At 38.5% G+C, this 27,078-nt stretch overlaps 1 protein-coding gene across 1 annotated transcript; it reads right to left on the reverse strand.

Moving 5' to 3' along the window:
• Positions 1-16,990: 16,990 nt before the first annotated feature.
• Positions 16,991-18,346, reverse strand: LOC127217647 (alpha-enolase). Its single transcript, XM_051178638.1, has one exon. The coding sequence runs from the start codon at positions 18,304-18,306 to the stop codon at positions 17,002-17,004; it is 1,305 nt and encodes a 434-aa protein (XP_051034595.1). The 5' UTR covers positions 18,307-18,346; the 3' UTR covers positions 16,991-17,001.
• Positions 18,347-27,078: the final 8,732 nt, after the last annotated feature.

The raw sequence follows: 27,078 nt of genomic DNA on the forward strand, positions 1-27,078 counted from the left end.
CCTTGTCTTGTTCCTGACTTTAGAGGAATCTCCTTAAGCTTCTCTCCATTCAGTTTGATGTTGGCTGTTGGTTACGGTATAATGCTCTTATTATGTTTAGGTATGTTCCTGTTATCCCTGATCTTTATCATGAAAGGGCATTGAATTTTGTCAAAGGATTTTTCAGCATCTAGGGAGATGATCATGTTGTTTTTCCTTTTCAGTTTATTTATATGATAGATCACATTGATAGATTTTTTGTATGTAAACCATCCCTGCAACTTGGTCATGGTGGATGGTTTCTCTGATGTGTTTTTGGATTTGGTTTGCCTGTATTTTATTGAGTATTTTTGTATCAGTGTTCATGAGGGACATTAGCCTGTAGTTTTCTTTCTTTGTTGTGTCTTAGTGTGGCTTGTGTACCAAAGTGATTGTGGTCTCATAAAAAGAGTTTAGTAATGAAACTTCTGTTTCTATTGTGTGGGCTTTTTTTTTTTTTCTTGGAAGGCTTTTGATGATTGCTTCTATTTCATTAGGGGTTATAGGTCTATTTAAGTTGTTTGTCTGTTCTTGATTTAATTTTGGTAAGTGATAGTTATCTAGCAATTTGTCTATTTTCTTTGAATATTCAAATTTTGTAGAGTACAGATTTTCAAAGTATGCCATGAAAATTGTCTGGATTTCCTCAGTGTCTCTTGTTATGTCCCCCTTTTCGTTACTGATTTTGTTAAATTGCATATTCTCTCTATGCTTTTTGGGTTAGTTTGGATAAAGGTTCATCTATCTTGTTGACTTTCTTATAAAACCAACCCTTTGTTGCATTGATTTTTTTTTATTGTTTTCCTGGTTTCTACTTTATTGATTTTTAGCCCTCAAATTGATTATTTCCTGGCATCTACTATCCAGGTGAGTTTTCTCCTTTTTGTTCTAAGGCTTTCAATTATGCTGTTAATTCTCTAATGTGACTATCCTCTGTTTTCTTCATATGGGCACTTAGTCCAGTGAACTTCCTTCGTAGCACTGCTTTCAAAGTGTCTCATGAGTTAGGGTATTTTGTGTCCTCATTTTTATTGAATTTTAGGAAGTCCTTAATTTCTTTCTTTATCTTTTCTTTGACCCAGATATGGTGCAAATGTGCATTCTTCAGTTTCTATTAATTTGTAGGAATTTTGTGATTTCTATTGTTGTTGATTTCCAACTTTACCCATGGTGGTCTGATGAGATACAGGGGACTATTTCAATTTTGTTTTTGTATTTGTTGAGGTTTGTTATGTCATCTATTATATGGTCGATTTTAGAGAAGGTTCCATGTGGAGCATAGAAGTAGTTATATCCTTTTGAGTTTTTGTGGAATGTTTTATAGGTGTCTGTTAATCCCAATTGTGAGATAACTTCTCTTAGTTGTTTTGTTTCTTTGTTAGGTTTCTGACTAGTGGTCCTGACTAGCGGTGACAGTGGGGAGTTGAAGTCTCCCACTATGAGTGTGTAAGGTTTTATGTGAGCCTTAAATTTTAGAAGCATTTCTTTTACGATGTGGGTGCCCTTTTATTTGGGGCATAGATGAACAGAATTGAGACTTTGTGCTGATAGATTTCTCCTGTATGTAATACAAAATGACTATCTTCATTACTTTTGATTGATTTTGGTTTGAAGTCTAAATTTTTAGATATTAGGAGAGCCATAACTGCTTGCTTCTTGGGTCCTTTTGATTGGAAGATCTTTTCTCAGCCCTTTACCCTGAGGTAATTTCTGTCTTTGAAACTTAGATGTGTTTCTTGAATGCAGCAGAAGGATAGATTATGTCTTCATATCCATTCTGTATGCCTGTGTCTTTTTGTAGGCAAATTAAGACCATTGATGTTGAGGGAAAGTAAGGACCATTGATTGTTAATTCTTGTTTGTTTTAGATTTGTTGTTGACAGTGGTATTGTGAATATATTTGCCCTGCTTTACTCTTGGGTTCTGGTGAAGTAGGATTTCTATTGCCTATGTCTTTGTGAGCGTATTTAACTTCCTTGGGTTCCAGAACTTTCTGAAGGGCTGGATTTGTAGATATGTACTGTGGAAACTTTAAACATCTTGTTTTCTCCATCTATAGTGATTGAGAGTTTTGCTGGGTATAGTAGCCTGGACTGGCATCTGTGGACTCTTAGTACTTGTAGAACATCTATCTGGAACCTTCTGGCCTTGAGAGTTTCCATGGAGAAGTCAGGTATTATTTTGATAGGTCTGCTTTTATATGGTACCTGGCCTTTTTCCTTCACTGTTCTTAATGCTCTTTCTTTAGTCTGTATGTTAGGTGTTTGGATTATTATGTGTCAAGGGGTCTTTTTTCTTTGGCCCAGTCTATTTGGTGTTAGGTATGTTGGCATGTCTTTCTTCAGATTGGGAAAGTTTTCTTCAATGCTTTTGTTGAATATGTTTTCTGCTACTTTGAGCTTTGCTTCGTTGCTTTCCTCTATGCCTATTATTCTTTTTTCCTTTTCCTTTTTCTTTTTTTCTCTTGTAACCATTTATTATATTTATGCAGGAATGGGGCATGAAAGTGTCATGAGGGGTATGTGTATGTGTGTGTGTTTAGATAACAGGACAAATTCTAGGTGTTAGTTCTATTTCTACCAAATGAACCCTAACAATGGAACTCAATTTATCAGCCTTGGTGGCAAGCACGTTTAGTTCCTTGACTGAGAAATCTCACTGGCCCCCATTCTACACTGAAGGCTTTTTGTTTTCCAATGAAGAGAATTGGCTACAGGAAGTAAGCAACTCAATAGCATGTGGCAAAGCAGTGACATTACTCAAAGATGAGCAAGCAACTGATACCATCCCTCGAAGGGACCGCAAAGGCGAATGAAACACCATGACTCCTTGTTTCACTCTTCTAAACTCCAAGCAGAGCTGGAGGATAAGTTAGCAAATGACAGGAAAGGAGGGAGAGAGAGAGAGGAAGGAAGGGGACAGGGAGAAAGGCAAGAAAAGAAAGAAAAAGAAAACTGATTTTAACATTTTATGCCTATTATTCTTAGGTTTGGCCTTTTCATGGTGTTCTACATTTTCTGGATATTTTGTGTTAAGTATTTGTTGGAGTTAAGATTTTCTTTGGTCAATGAGTCTATTTCCTCTAGTTTATCTTCAGTGCCTGAGATTTTCTCTTCCATTTCTTGTTTTCTGTTGGTTATGCTCGTGTCTGTAGTTACCAATCTTTTGCTCAGTTTTTCTATGTCCAGCATTCCTTCAGTTTGTGTTTTCTTTATTGTCTCTATTTCAGTTTCATGTCATGAACTGTTTCCTTTTCCTGTTTGTTTTTTTCTTGGCTTTCTGTAATTTATTTAAGAAACCTGTTCATTTCCAATTTTTTTTGTTCGTTTTTTCCTCCATTTCTTTAAGGGATTTTCTCACATCATCTTTGAGGGCCTTTATGATTTTTATAAAGATATTTTTTAAGTAGTTCTCTTCTGCTTCATTTGCTTTGGGGTGTTCTTGTCCAGTTTGTGTAGAATCCCTAGAATCTGGTGGCATCATGCTTGTCTTTAAGTTGTTAGTTATTTTCTTGTATTCCCGTCTTCCCATCGCTTCTGCCAGTGGGTGCTGTTGAGCTCTCCCTCTCTCTCTCTCTCTCTCTCTCTCTCTCTCTCTCTCTCTCTCTCTCTCTCTCTCTCTCTCTCTCTGTGTGTGTGTGTGTATGGTACTCTCCCGGCTTAGGTGGGTCAGAAGTTTGATGTTTGCTGTTCTGGGTGGTTCAAGTTCTCTTGGAGGTCTCTCCTCAGGTAGGGGACCAACAATGGTGGTCAAAGATCCAGTAGGCAGGGACTCAGCATGGTCCTGTGGGGAAAGGCAGATCTCTGGCCAGTGATGCAACTCCTGTAGAGGACCAGCAGTGGGGGTAAGAGATCAGGCAGGTGATGATTCAGGGTGGTCTTGCATGGATAGGTGGGTCTAGTGTGCTCAGATCAGCCCCAGGAAGATTCCTGAAGTTGGCAGGATTGTTGGATCTGCCTCTCCAGCAGAGGCCCGGTGATTGGGGTCAAAGATCCGGCAGGCAGGGACTCCATATAATTATTCTTGAGACTTTTATTTAATGATATGTCTTAACTCTTTACTTTTTTGAAAGCAAAAGGAATTGCTGCACATCTTCACCATTTACCATTGTCTTATAAGACTATCTTGGAAGTAAAGTCTATGAGCTGCTGACTTCAGCATATGCACAGACAATTTTGATGTCTAATTTTTATGTCAGCTTCATTGGATCAAAGATCCCCAGAGTGCTTGCAAAGTACTGTTTCTAGTGTGTTTGGAGAGTGTTTCCCGAAGAGAGAAACATTTGGATCAGTAAACTGAATAATGAAAACAGACATTTTCAGTGTTTGTGAGCACTATTGAATTCATAGAACATGATTGTGGGAGAAGGGTAACTTTTTTCTTTGCTTGATCTGGGCCATCTCTCCTCTCTTATGCTCAGCTAGCAGAAGTCTAAGATCTTAGGCCTGGACTTTCATATTTGGATAATATCTACTTCATACATTTTCCTATACCTCTACTTTGATGGCATGCCATAACACTAATTGGTTCCTGTAATTTTACAAGCAATATCTCACAATACATTCATTCCTGTATCTTTGTATATCTTTTTGCTTATCTAAGGAACTCTAATATAAATATCATAAAATTTGTATAAAAAAGTATTACTCACTTATTAAAAGGTGTCACTATTTGAATCTTAGAAATGTATCAAAAAGAATGAGGTAAGAGTGAGACATGAGTAAATTTTGGGGGCATGATTCCTAATAGATAATTCATATCCAGAACATAATTAAGGTTAAAATAATATGTATTAATAATTAGAAATTGGTAGAAAAAGGGGGATGGATTTTTGAAGCAAGACTTAAGTAACAATCACTTGAAAAGCCTCTTAGACCCATTCTCGTTGGTTCATTACTCTGATGAGGGTTACTCAAGAGTTCTTTTATTAAAATTTATAAATTTATAAGATATGTCTACAATGGTTAAAATTATATACAATTCTATCTTCCTGGATAATATTTTCTGTTATAGTAAAATAATATTATTAATCCAATTTAGCATTGCTACTATGGTTAGCTTTAATTCTGTGGCTGCAAAATTGATGGCAGGAAACTCTAACATAAAATAAGAGGTATAACCACATTCAACCCAATTTCTATTACTTAATACAGATAGTGTATTTAATATCCACTTAGGAAATTGAAAAGTAAGTAGTAACAAATTGAAGAGGAAAACTAGAAATCAAAATGTCACCAAATTGGTGGGAAGTCTGCCCTTGATTCTTCCCTGAACACAATAAAACTCAGAACCCAAGCTGGCCTCCAGAAACTTAGCTCTTATTCAGAAAGCAGTAGAGTAAAAGAGAAATAAAGAAAAAAAACCTTGGAGAGAAAGTAGAAGAAACCACTATTTCAGTTGTTTTTCTTATTTTTTTTCTCACAACTTTGAGAAGATAATATCATAGTGGTGGTAATGACAATAACAGTGATGGTAGCAGACATATAGATATCTAAAATTCTGAGAGAGAGGACCTCCACTTATTCTAGAGGCTTTTCATCTAAGAAATTGAGAAAATAATATAGGTGAAATTTGAGGAAATACTGGTCCTTAAATATATGAAAGATTTGAAATTAAGTTATAGTGCTGTCTTAATTTGATTTTAAACAGAGTAAGAGAAAAAGACACAGCATAGTAGGGCTTCTATATCATTCTAAAGTGAAAATCTATTAGTTCTCAAGATACTTTAAAAAATTAAATAATATGCTAATCACTAAAGAAAAGGGAGCTAATCTAATGTATACAATCAAAACCATGATAGACAAATTCATATGCATTGCTTATATTTAAATAAAAAACCTAAAGGAGAAAGAAAAGTAGAAAAAAATGAAAAACTATGAAAAAATTAACAAAAATCCCAAGGTAATACAAAATAAATGATAGCCTAGAAACCAAATCTGTGTATAATTACATTTAATGCAAATAATTTAAACATCAATTAAACTGTAAAAAGTTGTCAAAATAAACTTAAACATCCACAGGACCCAATTATGGGCTGTATTAACAACCTCAATTTAATGGCATAACTACAAGAAAATGAAAAGCATGTAAAAAACAGAAATCCCTATCATCCATTATAAATCAAATGATAGCTCAAAATGATAAATAAATGCCACTTATATTTGAATCCCAAACAAAGTTTATTGTGGATAAAGAAGACTATTACAAAGTGGTGAAAAGGTTAATTTTGCAAAGAGAAATACAAATAGTGTATGTACATTGGCATGTACATGATTCAAAACCTAACAACTGAAAATTTGACAAACCTTTATGTACAAATAAAGAGTTTAACTCTCTCCTCTTCTAATAGCTGGTAGAGTTAGAAAACAAAAAAATCAAGTAATTGTTTAAGATAAGCAAGGTAGTCAAGAACAGTAAAATGTCATCACCCAAAGGTATTGACTAACTCTCCCGACTAAGAGGCACAATGGATGTTCTTTACAAGTGCACACGGAATATTGACCAAGATAGGTTAAATTCTAAATTGTAAAACAAATCTTAACAAATTTAAAGGAATAGAATCATACAGAGTCTGTTCTCTAACCACAGTGCAACTGTGATACAAAACAATGAATGGAAAATGACAAAACATTATAAATGTTTGGAAATTATACAGTATACTATTAAATTATTAATGAATTGAGGATTAATTACTGGAAATCTAATTGGAACAGGAATGCAACTAAAGGACTTTAGCTCTATGGTAAATCAAAACCCCATGTTAGATCTCCAAAACTATATACAAAATCAAATCCAATCAGTCACTTCTCAAATCTTAGAAAATTGCATGGATGTGCCAGTTACAAGAAAATTTAGAGCACTGTATTTTTACATGAGAAAACAAGAGATATCCCACCACTATAATACAGTATCTCACTTCATCAAGCTTGGAAAATTAAGATAACCTTACATCAAGCAGAAAAATTACTGAGACAAGAACAGAAACCGGTGGCACTGAAGATAAATAAAAGAGAAAAATCAATGAAATCAAAAGCTCAATCAAATCCATTAATTTCTGGCAAGATTATTGCCAGAAAGGCAATTTTTGGACAGGAGGATCCAAAATTTCTTTTGCCAAAAGTCATAATAATTTTGGAGACAATCTTAAAGGATATAAATAAAGGCCTCTAAGAACTAGTAAGTGAATTCAAATCAACAAACAAAAGTAGATGCCTTAATTTTAAACAGTGCCAATGAATAATTGAGAACTGAATTTTAAAGGAAAGTAGGGGCTTGGGATATGGTTGAGCAGGCAAATCACTTGCTTTGTATGCAAGAGAGCCAGAGCTTGGATCTCTAGCACCCAAATATATGGCAGGTGAGTCGAGTAGCCTGCATGTAATCCCATTATGTACAAGGTGGAAATAAGAGATTTTGGAGCAAGCTGCCTAGCAACACAATCTGAAACAGTAAGCTCTGGGTTCAAGTGAGTGATCCTGACTCAATATATAAGGTGAAGAGCATTTGAGAACTCACCCATTGTAACCTCTGGCTTCTACATGCACATACATACCTATATTATGGGTAGCCACTAGAGACAATTTATAGCCAACTAAACGTCTTTATTCCAGCTGACTGGGACTACACTTGAGTATTTTGGGACCTAGGTTTAGCTCCAAGTGTCTGGGACACAAAGTTTTTGAAGGAAAAAAAAACCCCAAAACAAAAACAAAACAAAACAAAACAACAACAACAAAAAAATCCAAAACAAAACTATCTTAAATTCTGCAAAGGAATAAAAAGAGTTAGACAATTTTCAGAAAGGATTCCAGCATACTTGCCCTATTTGCTATGAAGGTAGTATAATGATAAACAAATAGTATGCAAAGAAGTAGGCATGGCTCAGCAGGACAGAACACATGACTAAAAAGGAGTTTCATATAATTATTGACAATTGATTCTAATGCCCTTTTATAGGTATAGTTTTATGCAACAAAAATCACTCATCTTGTATAAATTTTTAGCAAATTTGCTGATTCGTGGACATCAGAAAAATTTTATTACTCAATACAATATCACATTACAACTTACATCTAAATCTCATCCCAATTCTCAACCTTAGGCAACTAATTTATTTTCATTTAGATTTTTGTTGTCTGGTCATTTCACATAAATAGCATAATTAAATAGCTTTTGGGACTTATCATTTTTGATATTTCATTTAAAACAATATGCTTAACTAATTTTATTGAGTACTCATATTATGAAAGACATAATAAGCTAGATTCCTGGTGACCCAAAAGAGACCTGAATATTATGGTTCAGTGGAGAAAAACAAAAGTAACCACTGAATCATGAAATTCATAATTTCACCTGAGCTTTCTAATGCTCAGGGAACAGGACTGGGAGTTGAGGGAAGGCTTCCTTGAAGAAGTCACATTTGACTGAGAGTGTAAACTAGTGCTCAACTAACTAATGACCAGAGCATTTTAGATAGATGGAATGGGCTATGTCCACTTAGACATAGGGGACATATTTGTTACAAGTTACTGAGAAAATATGTTCATAAAGAAACAACCATGGTGGAACACAAGGCCAGGACAAAAGTTAAGTTTAGGTCATATTGGATCTGTTTAAAACCAATAGAAAGTCACTGAAGTGTCTTACACATTTGATTATGAACAGTTTTTCTTACAGTAGTGTAAGGAATGTATTGAAAGAGACCATGAATGGCAGACCAGTTATGGCAGGTTCTGAGCTACATTTGTTCCTTTGGGATTCATATTGGCATATAAGCTGAGGCTCAGAGAATGATCAGCAGTCATTAACCTTTCGGGTACATTTTTCAAAGTCATTTAGTATGGTTGATTGGGGAAAATAATAGTGTATACATACAGGATGAAAAATTAATCACAAACCCTTGTACAGATTATTGGTGTGAAAACAAAAACAGTACATTAACTCTGGAATACAGTTTTGCAATGTTTTCTCAAGTAAAATCCTTAATAATACTGATTTGGGAGGAACATATCTCTCTCAGTAACTATTAAACCTTGTTGAATTCACTACTAGTGGTAGATATAAATTCTTTACACTTATATTATAGGCACTCTTCATTTTCATGTAAATAAGCAAAGATGTTGGAGATGGGACAGTCAAACTAGTTAGCAATTATTGAACTTTCCATTCCTGCCCCTGATGCCTTGAGCAAAATGACGAACAGCCAAATGGGCCACCTTTATGCTAAAACCAGCATCCCTTAACACTCCAGGAATACCCTGAGACAACTGCAGGGCAATCACAACTGATTGTCCTTGTTCCTAAATGCAGAGTTTCACCCAAGATTGTTTCAAATAGTTTGTAACAGACCTTTTGTTATCACAACCCTCATAAGACAATCATTTCTCCTGAAGGCAGAAAGCAAGTTCTTTCCCCAAGTAGTCTGGCAGAGAGACAAGCCATGCTAAGAGGCAAGGTTAATACTATTCTAAAATCCCAGCTTCAATGGTTTAATTTTTCTAAGGAGCTGTTTTGGTCAATTCAAGTGGCTTCTTTTATCGAGATAGTATCTCAGACTCTGGGCTGAGAAGTTTTGATGGTTAGTGTTAATTTCCAGTTTGACAGGACCTGGAATCATGTAGAAGACATACCACCAAGGGTACCTTTAAGAGGTTATGTTGATTACTTTAACTGAAGTGGGAAGCGTCACACTGAAAGTAGGCAGTGCCATTTCCTGGGATTGAGTCCTGTATAGAAAGGGAATGCTAACTGAGCACATTGTTCTAATCCTGCCTATAGGTGCAATATTACCAGCTGATTAAGATTCCTTTTGCCCTCACTTCCCAGCCATGCTAGACTAGACCATAAATGCATGAGCTGAAATACCTCCTTCATTCCGTATTGCTTCTGTCAGGGCATTTCTCCTCAGCAACAGGGAAGGAGGTGTAGCACAGGGACTAGGGAATCCTGATAACTGAGGCCTATGAAAGCACTGCAGCGAGAGAGTACCATTGACTGCCACTTCTGGCTGCCCACTGTTGCCACTTACCGCTGTTAAACACCGTGGGAGTGAAATTTGCAGAGAAGAACACTTGAGCTTCTTCTTCACCCACCCACAATCTTAATTCAGGTAGATTTAAAGAACCCTCAGTTGGTTGATGGGCAACTTTACTATGCATTACTTAGTAACCTCTGGCTCCTCAAGAAAAGAGAACAACCTTTTGTACAAAAACCTGCGAATGGTGTTTGTATGAGTATGTTTATCATCACTCAAGGCTAGAAACAACCCAGATATCATTCAATGAGCTATTGATTAAGCAAATTATGGTACAATTATACCGTGTAACACTACACACTCATAAAAGGGAGTCTGATTGAGACATAACAATTTTGGGCGTATTTCAAAGGCACATTGACTGAAAGAAGCAAATATCAAACCTTCTGTACAGTGTGATCTCATTTACATGAGTATTTGGAACCGCATCACTGCAGCAATGATAGTGAAAGAGCGGTGATTGTTGGGGACGGGGTAAATTGGGGGAGATGTCATGAAAATGATAGGAGGGGGGTGTTTTATGCAGTGACATATCTGTTGGTATCCTACTTACACTAGTCGTTACACAGATTTCTTTGTTAAATTTCTTATTTTAAAAACATGGTAAGACATCAAGTGTGTAACCTGGAAGAGTTTTTAAAGTACAGTTGAAATAATATGATAGTTGCAAGCAGCAGAGGTTATCTTGTTCTTTTTTTATTTTGGTAGTGATTTCAAAATTTATACTTTAAAAATAACTGTCTTCAACACCTTTGCATGGTTTCAATCAAGTTGGAGAAGATTTTGAAGAAAAAACATCTAGAAGAATCTGACTGACAGGTTTTATGACCCTCAGTGCCACAGACACTAGATCACATGCCTCTTAGATGTGTGACTCAAACTGTCCCTTTGCTTCCAGAATCTTAAAACAGATGCATATGCCTATTTCTCAGGGTATCAGTCCCCCCTCCAGAGAAGCCTCCTCCCCCCCAACACGGAATTACAGGCTGTCTGCTTGTTCCTAGCCCCGGCAGAAAGTAAACACAGTTGGCTGACTGTGAGTGCTTGCTTACTCATCATAGATCCTAATTTCAGAGCATATTAATAGTAGCAGCAATAATATCGATTAATATGCATTGCTAGTCTTTTAAGTCCAATTACATATTGCTATAAAACAGACCTAAAATACGACTTTCTCTCCTGGTGAAAGTCTTAATTAAAGCAATGCAGTTTAACATACTTTTGGTACGTGATATAAATTATTTCTTGGCACTCAAGTTTTGTGTTCTTCCCTTTAATACTCTTGCCTGTGTTGTGGTAAAGAAGAAAATTGGTGGGTGAACAGGTGGCTACACTGCTTCTAAAAGATCAGCAGTGTAATAATTTCTTAATTATTATTATAATCTGTAAGGGATTAAATACACGATGATACATTTCTTTTTACTTCTGTTGCGCACTAGCCAACGGCATTCTATTTCAGTCCTATACTAATTAATGGGAAACGGGATATCTCTGTACATTTTACTACTCTTGTTTTAGTCTATTAAGTAACCACCCTGTCACACTTGTTATGCAAATGCTGGAGCAGTGCATGTAGTTTTAGATATATGGGAGAATGCCTCTCAGAAATCCTTGAAGAATTTTTGTGGAATTAACATTTTATTCCTGAAAGGAGAATTTTCTATATGCCTTTGAGAGAAGCAGATAAAAGCTGTGTAATTGCTCTGTTTTCATCAAGGTGAAGGAACCAACGAAACATTGAAAGTATTAGACAATGGAGAGGAAAATAAGCTTGTCTGTCGGTTGGCGGCTGCTGTCTGTGAAAGGGTGCTAAATGTACAATTAGTCACAGAGTACCTGCCATCTCCGTAATAACCACCCACTTCGTGGGATAAGTGCCCTGCCTGTCCAGATAAGGCTTGTGTTTGATTAAGGGAAAACATTCAGTTTAAATGCTGGCCTATGTAGCCAATCAAAGCCAGAGTCAGTCTGTCCATTATGGACCTGTCAATCATGTCTGTTTGCTTATTAAAGTTCCTTCAGTGAACCCAGAGGCTTCCCTTTGGTATGCTAAGCAGGCTCAAACCTTGCTTACATCTTAGAGTGAAGTCACCAGTCCTTGAATGACTCTGGAAGAGTCTGTAGGCCTTCTCCAATTTACCATTTCATTTTGTTCCAAAAGTGTGTTTGTAAGTCAGTTGTTTGGAAGTTAAGAAGCATTTTTTTCCCATAGAAACAATGTTACAAATGGTGGGAAGTTTCCCAGACCAGTCCACAAAAGCCTATTTAGCTGAGAAGATGGGTGAATATGAAGCCTATAACATTCGGGAGACAGCCACCATTAAGATTACAGTTTCTATGGGAAAATGTCCACTGAGGCTAATTGTGGATGCCAATAGCAATTTCCCAGCCCTGTCTAGCCTCTGGCAGCTGGAGTCTGGACACCCTATATCCATCCCTCTTTCCTTCAGACTAGTGAGATGATAAGATGGAAAGTCCTGTGGGAATCAAAGAACAAGGGTATATGGGAGGTGTGGGGGTAGGCAAGAAATTTCTGAAGAGGATAGGAGGGTGGCCAGATTAGCAAATAACAATAGTGGGTGGCTAGATAAACTGGACATTCATAGAAGGAATGGGTCTTTTAAAATATGTTCAATAGAATTTTAGGATATAACCATTGAAAGTATTTAGCTATGTCCTGATGTGGTGTCATAATTTGAATGTGAAATGTTTCCTCACAGCCTCATGTGTTTGAACACTTGATCCCCATTTGTGCCACTAATTGGGGAGTCTGTTGAACCTTCATAAAGTAAGACTGGGATAAAAGTATGTCATCAAGAACAGGAAGTCATAAGTATTATATACAGGGTTGTCTTAGTTTCCTTGTATGCTGCTGTAATAAAATTCTATGACAAAAACAACTTAAGGCAGGAAGGATTAATTATGGCTCACATTTCATGGGTATACAGTATTTCATTATGTAAAAGTCAAGGTAGCAGGACCTTGAAGTAGCTAATCCCATTGTGTCCACAATCAGGAAGCAGAAAAGAGATGGATGCTGTTCAGCTTCCTTCGTTTATAATGAGTAAACAGTCTTGACTGATGGATCCATAGACAGAATAAGCTGGCTTTTATTGGTTACATGGTCTACTTATCAGTTCAAGATCCAAGTCAGTGAATGATGCCAATCACAGTGGGCAGGTCTTGCTACCCCAATTAAAATAATCAAGATATCCCCTTACAGGCTTGCCCAGGAATTTAGTCCCCACTGATTCTATCTAGATTCTATGATGTGGGTAATTCTTACTATTACAAGACCCTACTTCTAGTCCCACGTAGAAAAGACTGTACACCTTGGATATTTATTTTGTTCTTGTTTGTTTGAAGCTTGTATAACTGTGTTGACTAGAATCCTGATTCTACTGTATTTCTCTGTCTCTAGGTTAAAATAAATCTATTTCATGTCTAAAACTTCCCTTCAGTGAGATGAACTGATGTTTTTTTGATTGTTCATACAGTGTTTTATTTTTTCAGATACTCTATGAATAATGCTTGATTTGTTAAAGAATTCTAGGTGAGTAGCTCTATTGCTTGCATTGCTGCCAAAAAAAGCTGTCTCAGAGTTTAGCTGTTTTTCCTTTTTGCGTAAGCTACACTATCTTTATTTTTTCCTGTCTTTAGTATGTAGTGGGATGGATTTCAAGGTTTTTTTTTTGTCTTTTTTCTGTGTTTTATTATCTCTATGTTTCTGCCTCTTTAGGAATCCATCTCTTTTTTCACTTTTTACACACACACACACACACACACACATACACACACACACACACACACACACTGCAGGTCTTCTGTGGTCAGTACATTTGTACATTTAAACAGTTATACAATTTTCTACTTATCTCTGAGCAATCACTCCTATATCTTTACTCTTTTTCTGAGATCTCAGTAAAATTAATTTTATACTTATTATCACACTAGATTGTATTTATCTGGACTTTTCTGTATTTTTCCATGCTGCTTTTCCAAAACATTTCTATTATATTTATTTATGTGTGTGCACATACATGACATTGTGTACATGATGAAGTCACAGGATAGCTTTAGGGAGCCAGTTCTCTCTTGATATTATGCAAATTTCACAGATCCAACTTAGGTTATCAACCATCAAGTGTCTTTATGTGCTGAGACATTTTTTGAATTTCATTTTACTTCAGTGCACAAAGACATTAGTACTATAACATTTGAAATTATTGGATTTAAGTTTAAATGAAGATTTAATGCTAGTTTACTAATTATATTAAACTTAAGGAGCTTGTTCAAAGTGATAAGATGTTATCATAAGTTAAAATTGTTTTTCAGTTTTGAGTATAAATATTTAAAATATGCAAAACAAAGAAAATAACATAACCACATAATAACCACTATTCATATTCAAAAGATTATTTGCTTAATATATTTGTAAAAAAAAATTGGTTTTTGGAAAATTACAACATTTCAAAGCTATAGGCTTCTATTCATTTTGAACTATTTTTACTACATATTATGTATCTAGGTATTTTAATTTTGTATAATTAAAATATTTGTTTATTATTTGTTTTTATTTTTTAATGAGAATGGATTTTTTTGAGCTTGGTGATGGTGGTGCATTTCTTTAATCCCTGCACTTGAGAGGCAGAGGCAAGTGGATCTCTATGAGTTCAAGGATGGCCTAGTCTAAAGAGTGAGTTCCAGGACAGCTAGGGCTGTTATACAGAGAAATATTGTCTTGAAAAAACCAAAAGAAAAATTTCAGACAATATATTTTGATTATGGTTTCCTTCCCCCTACTCCTCTCAGTTCACCTTCCCACTCCTCCCATCTGAACCTATTCCCTTTCTGTCTCTTATTAGAAAAGAATAAGCTTCTAAGAATAAAATAAAATACAATAAGATAAAACAAACACAACTAAATCAGAATGGAATCAACCAAACAAGAAACAGAATCAAATAAAAAGAACACACACACAATATCCAGAACCACATATAGATACATAGGTTTGCACATACAGGAATCCCATAAAAACTTATATCTGGAAGGCATACTATATATACAATGAACTTTTAAGGAAAAAAAATGTCCCAACTCAATATTATGACACAAGGAACCTCTAAAGGTGTCATTCGGTTAGTTTTGTACTACTGAGCATGTGGCCTATCCTAAAGAGTAATTTCTTTCCTCAGTGAGATTCTCTTGGCATCAGTTAGAGATAGTTCTAGATTAGGAATGGGGGCTTGAATCTGTTTCTCTCAGTGCTGGGAGCCCATGTGGTGCAGACCCCAGGCCCTATGAATACTGCCACAATCACTGTTTCCCATGTATACCAGTGCTGTTGTAATTAAGTCCTTGATTCCTTGATGTCGTCCATTCTCTCTGGCTCTTACAATTTTTTCCCTCCACTTCTAACGAGGTCCTTGAGCCCTGAGGGGAGGCATTTGATGGAAAACTCTCCTTTTACAGCTGAGTGTTCCGCAGTCTCTCACTCTGCATTTTGTCTGACTGTAGAAACTTTTCTGATGATGACTGAGCAAGGCACAGATCTATGAGTACACCAGAATGCTCATAAGACTCATTTTATTACTACATTCCTTAAGCAGAACAGTACTATTTTGTTTTATCCTAAATCCTTGAGCTATCTAATCCCAGGTTCTTGGCTAAGCAGCATTGGGTATAATTTCTATTCCCTGGACTGGGTCTTAAATCCAATCTAATCAAATCCAATCCAATCAAATTAAATCAGATATTGATTGTTTGATTACTTCCACTAGTTGAGCCACTAGTGCACCAACATATCTTGCAGACAGATTTGTTGATAGTTGACATTTCTTCTTTGGTAGCATGGGTAGCATGCAGAATGCTTTCCAGTATTATGAACATTAGTTTATAGGGATGAAGGCTGCTGCTCAGCATTAGCTCTACTTCTCCATTTTCAGTGAGTTGTTCAGGTGTTGTTTTCCTATTGAGTCATTTTACTTGTCCCTCTTCATACTTCTGCATTAGCCTATTTATAAATTACTATACCTTTGTGTATTTAGGTATGCTTAACCTATTATTAGACATTTCCAATGAATTTTGCTTGTGCATCACTTGTTTAACTTCATTGTTAGAAAGCCTGGTCTTATATATACTATGTTAATTCTTAATTGTTTAAGTTCCTCATTTCCTCGAGATAATGTTAGAATTGCATTCTATTTTTTTTCTGTGTGATTGTGTGTGAGGGTGCTAGTGTGTAGGACTGCCATACACATATGTTCATACATGTGGAGACCAGAAGTTGATGCCCTATAAAGTCTTCTTTCTTAGTTCTCCATTATCTATCTTGAACACTTAATCAGGGTTTCTAACAAATCCAGAGCCCATTGTTTGGCCATTGTAGTTAGGCATCTTGATGTAGTAATTTGTATTCTCTGATTCCTGAGCGCCAGGGCTACAAGCAGGCTCCTGTGCCTAGCTAGCATTTCTGTGGGTTGTACTGATCTGAATACTGGTCTTCATACTTGCCTTGCAAGTGTTTTGTCCACTGAGCTGTCTCCACAGTCCGTGTTATGTTTATTCAATTATTGAAGATATAATTATTTCATTATATTGACATAAATTCTCAGTATCAGAAGTCATTTTTTTTTTTTTGTCTTACGAGGAGGCTTTTATTGTGTATGTAGAGCTGCTGGGGTGGGGGTCTTGCCTGTAGCCACCCTAGAGATTACACCGGGCTCCACACACTAACTTGGAAGTAAGGTGACAGAAACAACGACTTAGCCAATCACATAATTACAAAGCTGGGGTTTCCAGCGGGGCTCCAGGTGGTCAGGTGTGGCTTCAAGGATGTCTAAGGAAGCGGTGGCATGGGAGGGACAAGCATTGGGCCGGCCTTGGGCCGCCATGATGACATCAGGGACAGGGTCTAGGCAGCAGGTGTTTCCAGGGATCTCCAGCCACATTTACTTGGCCAGGGGGTTCCTGAAGCATCTGCCAGCAAACTTGGCCTTGTTGCCCAGCTCTTCCTCGATTCTAAGGATCTGATTGTACTTGGCCAGACGCTCAGATCGGCAAGGGGCACCAGTCTTGATCTGCCCAGTGCAGAGCCCCACCACCAGGTCGGCGATGAAAGTATCCTCTGTCTCGCCAGAGCGATGGGACACCATGACGCCCCAGCCATTGGACTGGGCCAGCTTACACGCCTGCAGAGACTCGGTCACAGAGCCAATCTGGTTGACTTTGAGCAGGAGACAGTTGCAGGACTTCTCGCTGACAGCCTTAGCAATCCTCTTGGGGTTGGTGACCGTGAGATCATCCCCGACCACCTGGATGCCTGCACTGGCGGTGAACTTCTGCCAGGCTTCCCAGTCGTCCTGGTCAAAGGGGTCCTCAATGGACACCACTGGATAATCCCGGATGAAGGATTTATACAGGTCAGCCAGCTGGTCAGGTGTGATGTACCTGCTGGCGTCATCAGGAGACTTGAAGTCCAGGTCATACTTGTCAGACCTGAAGAACTCAGAGGCAGCCACGTCCATGCCGATGACGACCTGGTCCGTGTAGCCAGCCTTCCCAATGGCGTTCTTCAGCAGCTCCAGAGCTTCTTTGTTCTCCAGGATGTTGGGCGCAAACCCGCCCTCGTCACCCACATTGGTGGCATCCTTCCCGTATTTCTCCTTGATGACATTCTTCAGGTTGTGGTAGACCTCTGCCCCAATGCGCATGGCTTCCCGGAAGCTGGATGCCCCCACGGGAAGGATCATGAACTCTTGCATGGCCAGCTTGTTGCCGGCGTGAGAACCACCATTGATCACATTGAAAGCTGGGACGGGCAGGATGACTTCAGGGTTGCCAGCCAAGTCAGCGATGTGACGGTAAAGGGGTACCCCCTTTTCTGCGGCCCCAGCTTTGCAGACAGCCAGGGACACTCCCAGGATGACATTCGCACCAAACTTGGATTTATTTTCGGTGCCGTCCATCTCAATCATCAGCTTGTCGATCTTCTCCTGCTCCACAACGTTCAGCTTCTTGCTAACCAGAGCAGGTGCGATAGTTTTATTGATGTGCTCAACAGCCTTTGAGACACCCTTCCCCATGTAGCGAGTCTTGTCATTGTCACGGAGTTCCAGGGCCTCGTAGATGCCAGTGGAGGCACCGCTGGGCACAGCAGCTCGGAAGAGACCTTTTGAGGTGTAGAGATCAACTTCAACAGTGGGGTTCCCACGGGAGTCGAAAATCTCTCGGGCATGGATCTTGAGAATAGACATTGTGAGTTTCTGGCAGTTGGGTGGCCGCGTAGGAAAAGAACAGAGGTTTCTGCAAACACCCTGGAGAGCGTTTAGGAGCGAGGAGCGCGCGACCCTGAAATTTTTTTTATTTTCTAATTTTACTACTGGTTCATCTTCATTGGCCCGTATAACTTTAGTTGGTTTATAAAACCCATGTTATGTCACCTATCTTTTAAAAATACTGATAAGTTAGTTAAGGATGGGATAATTGGTTAGGAAGAAAGGGATTATATGTATTTTTGTCAGGCACTATGGGCATTTACATCTTGTAAATTTTGATTTAAATACATGATGTTTGGGGTCATATAAATCTTGGCAACTTGTGCTTCAGATGAATTTGACTATTATATTTTGATCACTACTTCTCAAAGGTAAATTTCTTTCTAGAACCATGAAAGTTTTATTTCAAATGATATGGGAGTAAAACAGGTAGGACACAGCTCTTTGGAGCCCCAGTTTAAAGTATGATTTTCTGTTTTATGTCCCCACAACCATATTTTGGATAACAACTATACTTTAAATATCAATTTCTATACAAGAGGCAAGTTAACAAGTAGGCAATTTTGGTTTACATTAGCTAAAGTTATTTTACTTTAACAATTTATAATCCCAATTACCACATTTTCATTATCCATCCATTTGTTGTTGATGCACATCTGAGTCCTATTTCCTTGTTATTGCAAATAATGTAGTAATGAACATGGATGTTAAGGAATCTTTTTCATATTGGTAAAATGTTATTTCATTGTATGCCCAATAATGGTATATCTGGGAACTCATAATCTCCTATTCTGTTGTCACATCCCAAAAAAATTTTAAGAAGAATGAAAATATTTGTTGCTACTGTTTTTTAGCTGGATTAAAGTTTGTTTTGTATAAGATGTCTTCTTTGAGTTGTTTAGATGTAGTTAAAGTCATTTTTAAAATTCTTTACCTGGGTGTTCTTTTACGTTGTTCTCATTTTGGGCCATTACTGTAGGATTAATTTTTTTGGAGGTTATATGTTGTCTTATTCTTTTTCCTGTATTGTTTTTATTTCTCTGCTGGAGCTTGAGTATCTGGGGGTAGTTTGTTGGTTGAGTCCTTATCTTTCTTTCCTCCTTCCTTCCTTCCTTCCAATCCAAGTCTCCTTTTTTCTTTCAGTGGGGGCATTTACAATAGACAATGGTTCAGAGGGGACTCAGAGTAGGGTTGAAATGGAGCTGGTATCTAGGGCTGGTAGAAGCTTTGTCTCTGATCTTCTTCTGAGAGTCAGATATAGTCATGTGTTTAGAGGTAGGTTACTGGGGTAGTGTAGGTGGCATCTGATGCAGGAGCCCCTGGAAGCCAAACAGCTAGAACAAGGTTTCCAGGCTATGTATGTGGACCTAGGTAAGAGAAACCAGGGTCACTTTTAAAGAAGTACCAAAGTACAGGAGGCTATGTGGACTGAGATCCAAGAAAGAAATTCCTTGGTGCTATAGGCAGGCCTAATGCACAGCACTGTTCTGCTATAGTATGTGTGAACTTCTTGGGTGATATGGGTGGGCCTGATGCAGGAGTTGCTTGTGCTCTAAGTGATCCTAAGCAGGAAAAGAGGAGGCGCCTCCTTTCCTTTTGTGCAGGAGGATATGTGAGCTGGGTTACTGAAGCAACATCCCTAGTTTCCATAGATGGGTCTGTAACAAGAGACCATGCAGGCAAGGCTTCTGGAGCTAGGCCCCCACCTTTCGTTTACTGTGTGAAACTAATCAAATGTCACTTTTTACTGATTAATCTCAGAAATATTTGGGAAGAAAGATACCCTTTCCCTACATACCTAAAATATCAGCTCTATCACAAAGCTAACTTTTTATGATGTTTTACAGATTAGTTATTATATTTTAATCATTTTCATTATCTTTCCTTGGACACAAACCAAACTCTCTTAATTACAATCTATTTTTATTTATTTACTTTTAAACATAATTTATTTATGGATTATTTGGGAATTTCATATCATTCACTCTAGTTCTGTTCACCTCCCCGTCCACTATATCCTCCCCTTCCCTCTGCAAAGCCCCCCCCCCCCCCAAAAAAAATTAAAAGTCAAACCAAACCCAAACAAAGCAAGCAAACTTACAGACAAAAACAAGAAGATGACAAACTAATAACAACAAAAACCCTCTTGATTCTCCAACCTCCCTGACTCTCCAACAAACCTTCCTTCATACTGGTGGCATTGGGAGTGGTGTGTCACATAGTTTACCCTTTTGTTTAATCAGCTTTACTAAGCAAATACTCATTGCAGTAAGGCATTGTTCTGGTTCAAGGCCTCTGGTTTCTGCTACACCATCACCACTGTGTCCTCACTGAAACTTTTCTGGGATATCCCATGGAAATCCTGTGTTTATCGTTCCACAGGATCAGTCTCTTCATGAGCTCCAGCAGGTCCTGGATGGGGTTGATGTTAGGGTGGGCCAACCCAAAGCCCAGCTGTGGGCCTGGATGGTAGCTGAGCTGGTCAGTCTTAGGAACTGGGGCTGCCCACCACGGCCAAGTGTCAGAACCAGCTTCCCTACACCTATGCCATCAGGGTCAGTTCTCTCTCACCTATGGTGAGGGGTGCGGAATCTCTCTGAGTCCAGGGACCACCTTCCCTGTGAGGCACATGGCCAGCTTTCCAGCTTTAGTGTCTAGTGAGAGGCAAGGCAAGCTTTCCCAGGGTGAGAAAAGGGCAAGGGTCTTAGAATGACCCTCTGATTTCATCCATGTGTGGTTCCTATGGTCCCTGAGGTGACACAGGCCACAGACATCAACACAGACCTCAGCTGTAGCTGGACCATGAACCTAGACATGGCCCTGTGTAGCAGCTTGGCACTGAATGACATCCTGGTCCTGGTAGAAGCACTGGCCACTCAGGTCAGGATGGCTCTGGTGGCAGTATGGCCCCAGAACCAACAATGCCATAAGTTGTGGCCCCAACCCAGGCTTCTGTGTAACCTTAGGTGGCAACATGGGCCTCAAACTTCAATACAGACCCCAGCCATTATACCAGACATAGTACTCAGCAGCATCAAGGTCTAGATGTCGCCTTTGCCCCTGGTGGCAGTGCAGGCCATTCAGATTGGCATGGCTCCAGCAACAGTGTGGCCCTTAACACCAACATGTTCCTGGGACTCGGGCGTCCATATCCCCTTTGATGATGACAGGAGCCTTTCATATTAACACAGATTCTGCCTGGCTGAAGTAGGGCCATAGACTCAGACATAGCCCTTAGTTGCAGCTCTGACCCAGATGTCACCATGGCATTGGGTGGCAGCTCAGGCCACTCAGATCTGTTTGTCCCCAGTTGCACCATGGCCTTTGGACACCAACATGGACCCAAGTGGCTGACCTGACCCTAGGGCATCCACACAGTCCTCAGAGGCAATAAGAGCCATAGACATGAACCCAGATTCTGGCTACTACAAGGCCATGGGCCCAGACATGGACCTAAACTGCAGCCTAGGCCAAGATGATACCATGGCCTGGGAGTGGTAGCACAGATCACTGGCTACCTGTAAGGCTCAGGCTGCAGCATTGACTTAAGTTTCCACAGGTTGTGGCCCAAACCACAGGTTTCTGTGGGCCCTAGTGGCAACATTGGCCATGGACTTCAACTCAGACCCTGCCTCAGGCGCTCTGCCAGAGGTGAGTCTGGGATCAGGTCAGGCCAAATCTCACCCCCCCACACACACACATCATTTCCTGGGATCTCCCTGGGTTAGCTCTGCATTTTGCTACCCCCTATATCCTGGATCTGGATAGTACAGTCCAGGTACTCTGCTCTGTACACCACCCAGAGCCTGCCTTCCCCCCACCCTTTGTACTGCTGGCCCACTGTTCTGGGTGAGCATTGAATGGTCAGAGTGTGGGCACGACAACCCCTCCACCTCTGTAGAACTTCCTGGGTCTGTTCTGAGCACACTGGACCCACCTATCCATGAGGGACCACGTTGAGGCCGTACTCTCTTGATCTTTGGACCCCCATCGCCTGCCTTCTGCTGGAGGACAGACCTCCAAGAGAACTTGTATCATTCAGAGTTGCAGACATTGAACTCCTGAGAGAGAGAGAGAGAGAGAGAGAGAGAGAGAGAGAGAGAGAGAGAGAGAGAGAGAGAGAGACTCCACCTGCAGCCACTGGAAGAAGAGATGGGAAGATGACAATACAAGAAAACACCCAACAATAGAAAGACCAGTATGACACCACCAGAAAGGACTCTACACCAACTAGACATGAACACACCAAAGTAGATGAAGAAAAAACAAACAAAAAAATTGGAAGAAATAGAGGAAAGACAAAACAAAAAATGCAATGAATGAACAAATCTCTTAAGTAAAGCCAAGAAAAATCAATCAGATGAAGGAAACAATTCAAACAGTTCAAGTTCTGAAAACTGAAACAGAGACAATAAAGCAAACACAAACTGCAGGACTGAGTAAACAATCAGGAACTACAGATGCAAGCATAACAAACAGAATACAGAAGAGCGAAGAGAGAATCTCAGGGACTGAAGTTAAACTAGAGGAAATAGTTTCATCGACCAAAGAAAATCGTAAATTCAATAAATCCTCAACACAAAACATCCAGAAAATGTGGGACACTGTGAAAAGGCCAAATCTAAGAATATGAGCCAGTATCTTCAAATCTGTCCTCAGACCCATCTCTCTCTCAATCCCTCCTTCCATGCCACTCTGGAATATCTGGACTAATGATGTTGTATATTTCAAGTTGGTCATATTCTTTATTAGCTTTTAAAGTTTCCTTATGCTGTCATTGTACTTTTTATATTAGCCTCCCATGTACCTTCCAATCCCTACTATTCTTCCTTCCTTGTAGATCATCTTACTTCCCTTAGTAAGTCTGTTATCTGCTTTTATTTCATATGTACCTGTATATATTTCTCATATATAGGAAAATGAATTATCTTGTCTTTCCTATATTTCTTTCCCATTCTGTTTAGACTACATTCCTTTTCTTAGACCCCCTTCTATTTTCATGGTGTGTGTATGTGGCATTTGTCTTCTTAAGTCTAGTTAACTTTAGTGACCATGAACCTTTCTACTCCCATTCACTTTTCTGGAAGAGGTAATAATATTGTTTATGGCTGAATATAACTCCATTGTTTATATATACTACATTTTTATCAATTCATATGTTAATAACTAACTAGCCTGTCCCATATATTCAGTATCTGTGACTAGTGCAGCAATAAACATGAATGTTCAGGCATTTTGTGGTACAAATTGGCCTGATTCTTACAGATGTTTTGTTAACTTATTGACCTTTTAAGTACTAAAAGGAAATTGAGAGATACAGCATGAAGTCATTTTAGAAATCATCTAGTGACTTCTAGTGAAGCAAATAGAACTCATTTGAAAAATCTCAGAGTCCTCATGGAGGCAAGTTCTTCTTGTGCTCTTTTTCTTTATCACATGCCTATTCCTTTTTAAATTAATTACTCATCGATGAGTTATCATGTTAGTAAGTTTATTCGCCACCATACTATTGACATATTTGTTTTCATAATCAACTTTTTGTTTGGTGAACGAATATTTCAGGATGCAGGGGAAATTGTGTTGGGCCCAGGCAGCCTATGTGACGCCTGACTTTGAACTACTGACCTGTCATAGCAGTGAAAGATAAGGTACACATGTTGAAAGATAAAGTCACAGCTGATAAATGAAGTACATTGGTCTATTTTGGGCCATCTTTTGTAATCAGAGAAAGTTAAGCTCACATCTAGTTTCAGAATTCTATCTAAATCTAGCTTTTGGATATGTCAATTAAACTAAGCATTATCTGTGAAATAGGGGCATCAGAATATACAACATAAAAGGCTTACATGGAATAATTGAGACAATGTATAAAATGTACTTTTATTTATGAATGGAGTATGATACATGCTAATCACTTAATACATTTCAACCTTAATAACTATCTTGAGTAGAATTATATGTATTATAAAATTGGTGTCTGTATGTAATTATTTAATATATTGTAGAATATGTGAAAGATATTAATTAATGTGGAAGTTCTTACAGTTTAAATCAAATTATATGATGGCAATTGGCTGTCTATGATAAGCATAGAATATGTAGTTCAACATCTTTTGATGTAAAAGTGATACATATGATCCCACGTGGAGAACAAAATGGGCAATAATCATGATATTACTTTCAGATAAGCAACTGAACAAAATTTTAAAATTGTTCATCTTTATATACCCTTTTTATTTTCTTGACATGTGTGTATAAGTTGGCACAGTGCCTGGAATGTATTATATTATATACTTAATAAATTAATTCACATGATGAAGGTTTCAAATAAAAACTGATTATTCAGTAAGTGGAGGCTGATTCTCAATACGGAAACTGAGGTAGCATTTGCTATTTTGATTTTTCTCCTCTCCTAGTAATCATATTTGTAAGTTTCTAATTAATCCCAGCACTTGGGAGGCAGAGGCAGGAGGATATCTGTGAGTTCAAGTATAGCCAGCGCTACATGAAGAGACCCTGTTCCAAATACATAGTATGTGTGTGTTAGAAGATGTTCCTAATTTACATACACAGTTTCTGAGGAAGTGGGCAGTAATACTGTGTGCTGCTTCTTTTACACCACAAACCCTGAAATTCATGCAAATTGAGTCATTTATAATATGTAATATAAGAAGTACTTTGAATTGAACCTTAGAGTTTTATTCATTCTGCAGATCACTTCAGTTTAAAAACAAATCTTACACAGCCTTACATTTCAATTTTTTTCTTTAAAAGGGGTGAGTTGTGTACACGGGAATTAAATTCTTTACAGACAAAAAAAATCTGCTCTACAATCTGTTTATTCATCATCTTCATCTTTGTCTTCCTCTTTCTCCTCCTCCTAATTTTTCTCTTTCTTATCTTTCTTGCTCCTTTCTGCCTTGACCACCCCTTTTTCGCTGCATCAGGTTTCCCTTTAGCTCTGTAAGCAGCAATATCCTTTCAGCTTGGCAGCCTTCTTTTCATAGGGCTGCTTGTCATCTGCAGCAGTGTTGTTCCACATCTCTCCCAGTTTCTTTGCAGCATCACCAATGGACAAGCCAGGGTGTTCTCCTTTGATTTGGGGGTGATACTCAGAACAGAACAAGAAGAAGGCCAAAGAAAGCCTCATGGGTGCATTGGGATCCTTGAACTTCTTTTTGGTCTCCCCTTTGTTAGAGGGGGGAGATATAGTCTTCCATTTCTCTTCCATAACAAGCCTTGTCAGCCTTTTCCATGTCTTCAAATTTCCCCTTTTCTTTAGCAGACATGGGCTTCCACCCTTCTGAGCACTTCTTGGAGAACTCTGAGAAGTTGACAGAAGCATCTAGCAGCTTCTCTGTGTGTTACTCCCAGCAAGTTTCAGCAAACAATGCATATGAGGACATTTTGCCTCTGGCTTCTTAGGATCTCCTTTGCCCCTGTTTAGTTGATTGTTGTCGGCGAGGCAGAGTTGCCCAGTGCCCATCCAGCCTGCACTTGCCCTGGCGCTGTCTCCAGGAGCTCAATGTACTGACAAATAAAAAAATCTTTAGAATACAAAAGATCTATTTCTTTTAAAATACTTCTCATACCATAGGCAAGGAATTAATGTAGGTACAGTGTTAGCAACTAAGTTTTGTACATTGTAGTTTTTCATTTGGAAACTGGGGGACTAAATCTTCAGTGAGTGGGTATATGGATACTGTTGCCATATTGGGAGCCAGCTAGGCATACATTTATGACTGAAAACTTAAATCATCCTATTCTAATGGAGGATCGTGATGTTTATTAATGGAAACTTGAATGTGTTAAACATTTAATTGTTATCTCAGTTATGGTTATATAGTTGCCCAAATAAACAACCATTTCCTCCTTTTCCTGAGAAAACCACAGGAATTTGAAGGAACATATACGTGTTTTTATATTGCCTAGCTGAATGTCAGGCATTTCTACCTTGATCAGTGTGGCTTTTTGTTGTTTGTATATACTTATAAGACTCATCCTAAATCTTTTCAGGGTTCTTGCTAGGATACTAGTCCTGTGTTTCTCATGAGTGCTCCTGTATCAGTATCATTTATACAGCTTGCTCTGATTCCTCCCAATGCTCCCTGATGTATTATGAGAGGGCAGTTCCATGACAACTAACCGAGCTGATTGCTTTATTCTAAATCGAACAGCTGCTTCCAGGTCAAGTCCATTCCTTCCTCAGGACCCAGCCAGGTAATATTGGGCCATAATATCATTACTGGACTATTTACCAGGAAAGGAGGCGTGTGTACGCAGGTCCTGGGATTGTACAGGTCACTTTTGGAGGAATTCCTTTGTGTCAACCTTCAGAAAGGAGAGAACATTTGTGGAAAAGACTGAAGTAGAAAAGACGAAGGTAGAAGGCATAGCTGAAGCCTGACTATTCCTGATTTGCGGTATACAATGCTAGATATTCACCTCTCATGATGTGGTGCTCCATTATTTTTTATTTAGATACCTGACTTTTACTTCATAGATATATGATTGAGAGATTAAGCTTCACTGGAACCCTGTTGCTTAGATGATTAATTTCTAGGCATGGGCAGCTTTCTCTGCTCCAAAAATGCATGAGATAGAAACCTATTTTTTGTTTGTTTACAAGAGAGGCCTTCTAATCTTCACACTTATCTTATTTTCTTTTGTTACATCTCTATAAATCATCAATCTTAATTTATAAAGCCTCCTCTTTCCATTCCTACTAGTTAATTTCTTTCTAAGTATATC

This window comes from Phodopus roborovskii, unplaced genomic scaffold (genome assembly GCF_943737965.1).
Source record: "Phodopus roborovskii unplaced genomic scaffold, PHOROB, whole genome shotgun sequence".
Classification (NCBI taxonomy): domain Eukaryota; kingdom Metazoa; phylum Chordata; class Mammalia; order Rodentia; family Cricetidae; genus Phodopus; species Phodopus roborovskii.

Bases quoted from the DNA above. Each gene is read 5' to 3' on its own strand.
- LOC127217647 (XM_051178638.1), bottom strand. From the start codon at position 18,306: ATGTCTATTCTCAAGATCCATGCCCGAGAGATTTTCGACTCCCGTGGG.